Source organism: Propithecus coquereli, unplaced genomic scaffold, assembly GCF_000956105.1.
Source record: "Propithecus coquereli isolate 6110/MARCELLA unplaced genomic scaffold, Pcoq_1.0 Scaffold122, whole genome shotgun sequence".
Classification (NCBI taxonomy): Eukaryota; Metazoa; Chordata; class Mammalia; order Primates; family Indriidae; genus Propithecus; species Propithecus coquereli.
In genome coordinates this window covers 643,321-653,335 of record NW_012136303.1, presented here as the reverse complement: position 1 = coordinate 653,335, position 10,015 = coordinate 643,321, and the positions used below count along the sequence as shown (strand labels likewise).

The following is a 10,015-nucleotide window of genomic DNA, read 5'->3' as shown; positions in this document are numbered from 1 at the left end:
CAGCTAATTTTTTTTTTTTTTTTGGTAGAGACAGGGTCTTGCCTTGTTGGTCTCAACTCATGACCTCAAGCGATCCTCTTGCCTTGGCCTCCCAAGTAACTGGAACTACAGGCATGTGCCACCACACCCAGCTAATTTTTTTTTTTTTTTTGGTAGAGACAGGGTCTTGCCTTGTTGGTCTCAACTCATGACCTCAAGCGATCCTCTTGCCTTGGCCTCCCAAAGTGCTAGGATTACAGGCGTGAGCCACCATGCCTGGCCTAGAACTGACTTTAATGTCTGACTCTGAATCCTAGTCTGCCTCCTTACAGACAACTTAATTTAGATTTCTTCAGGTAAATTGAGTTCCAACCCAGTGATTTTGAGTGGATGTAATTTGAGGCTTAGTGACTCCTCTTGGGCCAGTTCAAAGCTCCCCAAACTTTCTGCCTCTTCCTCCCCAATGCTGACCCAATTCCCAGAGAAATTGTACAACCACAGCTGGCAAGAGGTGAGGTCAACAGTGTCCACTTTTGGGGTCCCATCAGTTCCTACTTACTGGCATCCTCTAATGCCCCTCATTAGTCTGATACTTTCCTTGTCACTCTTGGATCCTCAGGCAACTCAGGAGACCAGTGGGATACCCGTCCTGCCCATAGTCCCTCCTACCATCTCTCTTGCCTTCTCCAGGCCCAGTAGTTTCTCTCAGAGGCAGCCCTAAACATTTGTGGGGGATCCTCTTGTATTTCCTTCCTCAAGACTAGGTCTGTGGTGGGATAGTCAAAAACTCTGTACTGTGTCTCGCTCTCTTTTTCTAAAACTTTCTCTTCCTCTGTCTCTCCCTGAGTTCTTTCATCTTTTCTCTGGGTAGGAGGGAGAAAACCGGTCCTGTCCTTTCTCACCTCTGTGTGTGATTACTGTCTTACCCCAGGAGTGGTGGCCTTTGTCTTTTTTCCCAGCTGTCCACTGTCCAGCTGTCTTCACTGCGTTCAGGGCCTTTCTATTTACCAGTTGGGGAAGGGTTGGCAGTTACACGCAACTGAATAGGAATGGCATATCAGGTGGCACTTGCAATCGCAGTTTTCTATTGGGGATCCTGGTGTAAGAGCAAATTGAGACCATCAGTTGTCATCTTTAATCTAGTAGAAAAAAGTGCTTTAGACCCTAGAGTCTCTCTACTTTTGGAAGGCCCTCAGAATCATTAGAGTTCCAGTTTCCAAGTTTCTTTCAATATTTGACACTTTTGGTTGATGTCTTCTGATTTGCTGGGTTTTCCTAACTGTCTTGAGTTAACAAGACTTATGGACAGTGCCATGCCCCCACACTGGGGTCTCCAAGTTGGAAGCCTCAGAGTGGTCCCTAGGCCAAAGTGTTGGATATCCCTATATCTATCCAAGAAGCCTCCAAATTTTTTTAAGAAGCCTCTGGTAGTCCTTTAGCTACTTGGAGCCCCAGTCTGCTCACGTGTGGAGTTGGGCATAGGGTCCCTCACCTTGTGGTGGTGGTTGTGAGGACTGACTGAGTTAATGCCTATGAGAGCTCAATAAATGTTAGGCTGCCGGATTCCAATTTCTTTCTACTGACCCCTCCTCCCTCTAGAATCTTTCACTGTGACATAAGTAGATTCTGAGAATGATTTTCTCAGAACAAGGCTCCCAGCAGCTGTTGGTAGCGTTGAGGTGCAGAGAGGAGCTCTTGCTTGCCTTGCTGCTGAGGAAAGCTCTTTGTTTCTAGTATAACTGGATTCTTGGGGAGAGATATGCAGTCCTCCCCTTGCCTGGCAAATGGGCTAGTTGTGCAATTTGCCAGATCAGGAGCCATGAAGAGATATACGATATCTCACACCTGGCAGCTACTGAAGAAAGAACTGGTGAGGACAGGGAAGGGCCCTTGGAAGGAAGAGCAGGGCGTGGGACAGACAGGCATTTTGAGGAAGGAAGAGGCAGGTAGAGGAGGGTCCTTGGAGGAATGGGGGCCATGCTTTGCCTTCTGGAGACACAGCATGGCACAGAGGAAGGAGACCCAGACCAGGCTGCAGGAGGACTGAATTCTGACTTCTTCCCTGTATCTGTGTGAAGCCTTCTACCCGCTTGGCCCTGGGCAAGTGACAGGCCACGCTCTGAGCCCCTGAGTCTTGTGCTGTGCCCACCCCTCCTGCTATTACAAGATCCAGAGACAACAAAGCAGGGCTACAAGGTAAAATAATAGGTGAAGTTTATGGACTCGGTAGCCAGATTGCCTGAGTTTAAATCCCAATCACCTAGTAGTCATGTGGCCTTAGGCAAGTTACTTGGTTTGCTGTGCCTTTGTTTTCTCTTCTGTAAAAGGTGATGATAATAGTACCTACTGCATGAATTTATTGTTGAGGATTAAATGGGATAAAGCATATTAGAATAGCACTTACAATTGTGTCTGATAATGGTAAATTGCACTCAATATGTATTGATTTTATTAAAGTACCTTTCTCTGTATTTCCTGTAGATATCTAGTTTTTAAAGAAATAGAATATTACAGGTGCAGGTAAACCTGATGGTACAGGTTACCATCCCATGCATGCCCTTTTATTTTTCTTCACTGGTAACTGCTTTCCTGAAGTTGATGTTACCCTTCCTATTTACATCTTTAAATATTATTGCTTGTATATATGTCCATAAACAACATCTAGTATGTGGCCCACTTTTTAAAAATGACACCATAAATGGTATCATACTTCACTTTTTTCCACTCAAAATTGTTTCACCTTTATCCACATTGACACACACAGATTTAGGGTGCTATGTTCAGTCCTGTGACTGTACCATAATGTATTGATCCCTTCCCCTCCTGATAGACACTTAACTGTTCTCAGCCATTCACTGTTACAAACAGTGCTGCCATGATCAGTCCCATGGCTGTCTCCTTGTGTACATATGTGTGTTTCTCCAGAGAGGTTACATAAAGTGTGTATAATTCCTTGATTGTAAACAGATCCTCAACTTTATAAATAATGTTGCCAAATTGCTCTACAACATGATTTTACTATCTTTCCCAGTTCCCCAATGTTAAGTGTAAAATAGCATCTTATCATTACTGTGATTTACCTTTCTATTATTTCTAGTGATGTTAAGAATCTTTTCATAATTTATAGGTGACTTGAGTTTGCCCTTTGAATTACATGTTCATATCCTTCGCTCATTTTGCTATTGTATTATTTGTATTTTTCTTTTTTTTTTTTTTTCAAGGTTTCACTCTGTCACCCAGGCTACAGTGTAGTGGAATCAGCCTAGCTCACAGCAACCTCAAACTCCTGGGCTCAAGCGATCCTCCTGCCTCAGCCTCCCGAGTAGCTGGGACACAGGCATGCGCCACCATGCCCGGCTAATTTTTTCTATATATTTTTAGTTGTACGATTAATTTCTTTCTTTTTTAGTAGAGACGGGGTCTCGCTCTTGCTCAGGCTGGTTTCGAACTCCTGAGCTCAAGTAATCCACCCGCCTCGGCCTCCCAGTGTATTTTTCTTTTGATTTGTAGGATTTTTAAAAACAAATTCTGGATAGTAATCCTTTGTCATTTATATGCATGGAAAATATATTCTTCCAGGCTACAGTTTGTCTTTTCACTTTGTTTATGATGTACTTATTAACAGAAGTTAGTAAACAGACAACTTATTTAGTTTTTACATTTTTTTATTATGGAAATTTTCAAACATGAAGTTGAAATATGTATGTATATATAATAATCACTCCTAGATCTAACATTCAACATTTTGCTATATTGCCGTTATGTATTTGTGTGTGTGTGTGTGTGTTTGCTGAATCATTTGAAAGTAAATTGCCAGGCTGGGCACCATGGCTCACGCCTGTAATCCTAGCTCTCTGGGAGGCCGAGGCGGGCGGATTGTTTGAGCTCAGGAGTTCGAGACCAGCCTCGGCAAGAGTGAGACCCCCCCCCTACTAAAAATAGAAAAAATTAGCCAGTCAACTAAAATTAAAAAATTATCTACTCAGGAGGCTGAGGCAGGAGGATCACCTGAGCCCAGGAGTTTGAGGTTGCTATGAGCTATGCTGACACTACAGCACTCACTCTAGCCTGGGCAACAAACCGAGACTCTGTCTCAAAAAGAAAAAAAAAAGTAAATCGCCTACTTTATGACATTTCTTTCTTAAAAATAAGGGCATTCTCCCACATAACCACAATACCACTATGATACTAAGAAAATTAACATTAATTCCCTAATATCATCTGACATGCAGTCATATTTATATAATTTCCCTTTTATAGCTTGTTATCATGAACCAGGATCCAATGAAGGTTCATACTTTGCATTTGTTTGTATGTCTCTTGACTCTTTCTTAATCTAGAACAGCCCCCATACTTTGTTTTTCCCCTTGTGAAATTGACTGAAGAAAGCGAGTTAGTTAACTCATAGATTGTTCTACATTCTGGATTCTCCCTGGCCCCTGTATTCACCTGGCTAATAGAGGGTGGCTGCCCTTACTCCTAAATTTATATTGGGGTCAAGAGGATAATTTGTTGTCAGTTCCAATTCCAAATTCCCAGGGAGAAGATAGGATGGCCCATCTTGGATTAGGTGTTATATTATTTACTAGTTTTCTATTGCTGCCATAACAAATGACCACAATTTAGTGGCTTACAACAAAACAAATGTGTTATCTTACAGTACTGTAGACTAGAAGTCTGACACAGGTATCCTTGGGCTACAATCAGGGTTTCCAGCAGGGTTGCGTTCCCTTTTTTCAAGGCTCTAGGGAAGAATCCATTTTTTTGCCTTTTCTGCTTCTACATGCCCACTCACATTCCTTGACTCGTGGCTCCTCCCTCCTTCACCTTCAAAGCCGGCAATGCTGCATCTTTCTGACCATTTTTCCCTCGGATCCCTCTGATTCCAAAATTCAACCTCTTTGCACCACCCCCACACTGCCTGCAGTTACTTGTGCCCTTTATATTCTGTGTGAAAGTGAAGGACTTGGACATTGAATGCAGTGGTATGCCGGTGAGTGTTTAACAACTGGTTCCTAGGAAGAGGGGATGCCCTGATTTGTAGTAGCTGCCAATTTCTGTGGCATAAATTCTCCCACCATGGCCAGTTTCAAGCTACCAGCATAATTTCAACAGGCCTGCAAACTTTCTGAAAATGTAACTATCACTCCAACACACCACTGCATTTAATCCTGTTAAATTTCGCCTTGTTCAGCGCCATCCAGCCCGCTGTTGACTGTTGAGAACAGATGGTTTCCACTGATCTTGTTTGCTTTGTTTCCACAGGGGCTGTACCAGCTCACCATGGACATCATAGTGATGATCCGAGTGTGTAAAATGTTCCGCAAAGGCCTCAGCGGATTCCGGGAGTTTCAGATCATTGCGTCTGCTCAGAGAAAGCATCCTATCTTCTCTGTCTGGGATGTAAGCTCCTGGGCTCAGCATGATTATGAGGGCTTAGAGGGGTTCAATAAATAGCACCCTACCTCCCAGCTCAAGCTCAGAACCAAATGAGAAAGCAAAGAGTAAAGCAGATGGGAGACCCAACTGTCACCTTTATTAATGACCAGATTTGTATTGGAGAGGGTGACTTATCATAAAGCAAGAGGGTTACCTAATACTGAACCCCAGAATTAGACAGCCTTACAGGCTTCATCTCGGCAGTGCTGGACCAAGGCAGGCTCCAGTGCAACCGCAGGGCCTGCTGCCCTAAACTCAGGGCCAAGCAAAGCAGAGGAGAACATGGGCTCAGAGGGACAACCATGCCCAGTTTCTCCTTCTAAATCCACCTAGGAGTTTAAGTCACTTCTCAATGTGGAAGGAGAGAGACAGTAGTGTTCTACTAACACACCTCCCTCCATGTGGAAAGAAACACAGGGAATGGGGAAGAAGCATTCTCCATTCCAACATGATCAAAAGAGCCAGAAGAATCCAGGAGTCACAGTGGAGTCAGGGTTTTCCGAAGGCCCCATGCTCTATTAGCATCTCTCCTTCTTTCCTATCCTTCCACTTAAATGAAGGGAACATGTTCAGGGCCCTTATCACCATGGGGACCATGCTTTCTAGATTTCCTAGAAGGTCCCAGTTTAAAATATCTTTATCCTAGTGGTAGATCATGAGCCCCTTTTTGGCTCAGAAAAGTTGATCCCTATTCTGTTAACTTGTTCTGGTTTCCCAAAGGTATCCTCATTACTACTCGGTGTGTTAACTAGGACTTCAGAATTTTCCCAGCTAATAGACAAACCCTAGACAAACCCTGCCCATTTTTCTGTTGCGTCAAGAGTGACTAGATCCAGAGTGACTAGATCAATTTACTCTAAGAAATTTCTCAAAGTGGTTTCTGAAGGATAGTGGCCAAAGACAGGTCTGGGGCTGGTGATGGGGGAAAGAAAGGCAGCCTTAGATTGGTTTCTAAGGGGCCAACAGGTAATGTAACTAGTGCATGTGGCTGAGTTTAAGATAGAGCAGGGGGGTAGGGGCCTATGGGCCAGCCAGAGAGGAAGGACATGCCTCGTCTAAAGATATTCGAATCCATAGACTGTATTTTAAGACACTGTCCTGGCCACACTGAACACGGCTGCAGCCCCGTGTTTGGGCTGAAATGAAAAGGATGATCTAGAAGAATTGCAACCTGAGAGACTCAGGTTAGCTCTCAGGAAGGACATTCTCTCAGGATGGCAGACCATGGCGAAGCCAGGGGCTCTGGAGATCAAGGGGCTTTGGTTAGCAAAAGACCTGGGCTGAGGCATGGGGCACTTGGAAGCTGAAGACCCAGAGTCAGGCTTGTTGTCAGGGGACTGTGAGACGAAACTTGCCCATACTGGCCAGCCAGAATGGCCTTGAGCAGAGCCTCGAGAGGGCAGCCCATAGGGGTCACGTGGTTGCCGGGTAGCGAGCTAGGGTTAGGGCGTGGGCTCAGGTGTAGAGAGCCATAGCCTGGTTTTCAGCTCAGCGTGTGAATCTGGATATTCTAAGCACCACCTCTTTCCTTCAGTGGCCTCCCCGAGAAGCACCCCATGGACACACAAATGGTAAAAAAGAGGAAGGAGAGGGATCTGAGTGGGCTTCAGGGACAACAGGAAGTTTGCTTAGAGAGGAGACTGGGGGCCCTGGCTTGGCCTGGGGTGGTGCTCGGGGCCTTGGGTGGTGCTCGGGGCCTTGTGTCCCTTTCCTTCCCCCTTGGCTCTTCCTACATATTCTCTGCTCTCTATACCCTTTCTTCATCCGTCAGAGATAGAGTTGGATTAGTTCATCCTAAGGTCACTTACACCTTCTCCTCCTGGCCACACTCTAGACATGGACTTGGGTTCGCCCAAAGCCTTGGGTTTGGCTCCCAGCAGGACCATTTACTTGCTGTGTGATCCTTGGACACCTCAAGTCCAAAATGCGGCTTAATAAAACCTGCTTTGTTCTGATGATTAAATGGACTAAGTTACAGAAGATGCACCGTGCTTGGCTCATTAAAGGCACTTAACAAAGGTTGGCTTCATTTGTTTTTTTCTTTTCTTTTTTATCTCTCCTTCCACCCCCATACTTTGCTTCTTTTCTTTTTTCTTTTTCTCTCTCCATCCTTCTTTTCTGTCTTCTCTTTATCCTCCTTTCCCTCTCCCCACCCCTTCACAATAATTTGTTGTCAATGCTGGACCCAAGCCTAGTGTGGAATTGGGGATTTCGAGCAAAGGTGGGCGGGCATGCAAGGGCTGCTGCTAAGAGGTTTCCCTTGGCTTCCTGCCCCACCCCCACAGTGGTCCAGGTACACAGAAGGGCTTCAGATGCAAAGTTCTGGCAGTCTTGCTGAGTTGCCCTCCTCTCCCTGCCTCCTTTATTTCAGAGAAAGAAGCAAAGCCGAATCACATTTGATACCATGGACTTCGTTGCAGAGGAGGTATGCATAGCTCTAACCTTGCCTCGGGGGAATTTTCCTTCTGTGCCATGGCCTGGAAGAACCACTGGGCTGGGCATCAGGAGAGCCAGTTTCAGCCCAGGCTCTGCCACCAACAGAGTGTGTTACCCTGAGCCTGCCACTTAGTTTCCTCATCTATAAATTAGCTGATCTCAGTGATCCCTTCCTGCCCAGTTGTTTCAAGACTGTGAGCACCCAGGCACTAGTTGTCACTATTAGCTGAGCAGAACCAACAGCAGAGAGTTCCTGGGCTTGGACTCATGGGAAAATAGCAGAAAACAAAGCAGAGGATGTGAGAACCCCGGACAGAGGAGAAAGAAGCCAGGTGGTGGGGAAAGCCCCGGCCTGTGTGTGAGTTCTGGTTCTGACCTGGACTGTCTGAAAGATGCTGGGCACACCTGACACACCTGGGTATCAGATGCCCTTAGAGTCTTCCCATTCTGATGGGGGAATGCTTTTATATCTGTGCGAGGCTTTGGACTGTGTGACTTGCTCTCTGAATTTCAAACATCATTGTTGTCTTCCCAGATTTTCTCCACCATGTCCTGGCTAGTAAATTAAAATTTTAAATCTAATTTAAAATTTAAAAGAGCCTACTTTTTTTTTTTTTTTTTTGAGACAGAGCCTTGCTCTGTTGCCCGGGCTAGAATGCTGTGGTGGCAGCCTAGCTCACAGCAACCTCAAACTCCTGGGCTCAGGTGATCCTCCTGCCTCAGCCTCCCGAGTAGCTGGGACTACAGGCATGTACCACCATGCCCGGCCAATTTTTTCTATATGTATTTTTAGTTGTCGAGATAATTTCTTTCTATTTTTAGTAGAGATGGGGGGTCTCGCTCTTGCTCAGGCTGGTCTTGAACTCCTGACCTTGAGCAATCCACCCGCCTCGGCCTCCCAGAGTGCTAGGATTATAGGCGTGAGCCACTGCACCCGGCCGAGCCTACTTATTTATAGGGAAGATCTGAAGTTCTCACTAGAGCGAACCTGAGTTGACCCTGGCCTGGAGGAGCCATGTTGGTTTTTCTCTCAGGGAAACGGGGAGAACAGAACTTTATATCTGGTACCAGGACCACCTGTGCCCATCCCCTCCCTCCCTTGGCGCCGAGAATGGCTTCTGTTTCCTGCCTCTCCTGGGCATGGTCTAATTGCTCCTGCTCCCTCGTGTATGAAGTATAATCACTTAAGTCATCCAAATTCTGTGTTTCTTCAGCTTTCCAGACTGGCCAGTGTTTGACACTGGGCATTGAAGGTTACCCGAGTTTTATCCTTAACACAGGAGAAACTAGGGGCCTGAGACCACAGAACTCTAGTGATAAGGGCATTTCTGTACATAGCACTAGAGGGAGAGAGGAGGGCACCAAGGGAAAATTCTTTGTTATAGGCAAGGCCTATAGGTTGCCCTTGAATGAGTCACGTATGACTCTCTTTCCAACACAGAGAAGAGTAGAAACCCAATTTTAAAACCTGCCCTTCCAGTGACTGCTAATGGGTAGGGGGTTTCTTTAGGATGATGAAAAGTTTCTAAAATTGATTGCAGCTGGGTGTAGTGGCTCACACCTGTAATCCCAGCACTTTGGTAGGCTAAGGTGGGACGATTGCTTGAGGCTAGGAGTTTGAGACCAGCCTGGGCAATATAGTGAGACCCTGTCTCTACCAAAAAAAAACAAAACAAAACAATTATCTGGGTATGGTGGCATGCATCTGTAGTCCCAGATACTGAAGAGGCTTAGACTGGAGGATTGCTCAAGCCCAGGAGTTCAAGGTTACAGTGAGCTGTGATTGTGCCACTGTACTCCAGCTTGGGCCCCAGAGTGACACCCCATTTCTAAAAAATTAAAAATTAAAAAAAAAATCAAATCAGTTTTGGTGGTGATTGTTCAACTCTGTGAATACACTAAAAACCACTAAATTGTATACTTTAAATGGTGAATCATATGGTATATGAATATATCTCAATAAAACTGATATATAATACACTCATATATTTTTATACATATGTATGCTGCCTCTCAGCACAGCACTTGGATTCTGACAGGAAACTGAGCCTCACTATAGTCCACACTGGGCCTCTAATAACACTAAACTTCTTAAAGAGAACCCTCAGAATTAGAGAGGCTTAGAATCATAGACTCATTTATTGTAGCACCTGTGAAGACA

General features: G+C 45.2%; 1 protein-coding gene across 2 annotated transcripts in view; it reads left to right on the top strand.

Moving 5' to 3' along the window:
* Positions 1–1,615: 1,615 nt before the first annotated feature.
* Positions 1,616–10,015, top strand: part of CNBD2 (cyclic nucleotide binding domain containing 2) — a 49,317-nt gene continuing 40,917 nt past the window's right edge. The window contains exons 1-3 of one of the 2 annotated variants that reach the window (XM_012637670.1): positions 1,616–1,849; positions 5,245–5,382; positions 7,790–7,843. In XM_012637670.1, the coding sequence (XP_012493124.1) occupies positions 1,739–1,849; positions 5,245–5,382; positions 7,790–7,843 (303 nt within the window). In that variant the 5' untranslated portion in view covers positions 1,616–1,738. The remainder of the gene's footprint in view (positions 1,850–5,244; positions 5,383–7,789; positions 7,844–10,015) is intronic. The other variant, XM_012637669.1, reaches the window with a different exon arrangement.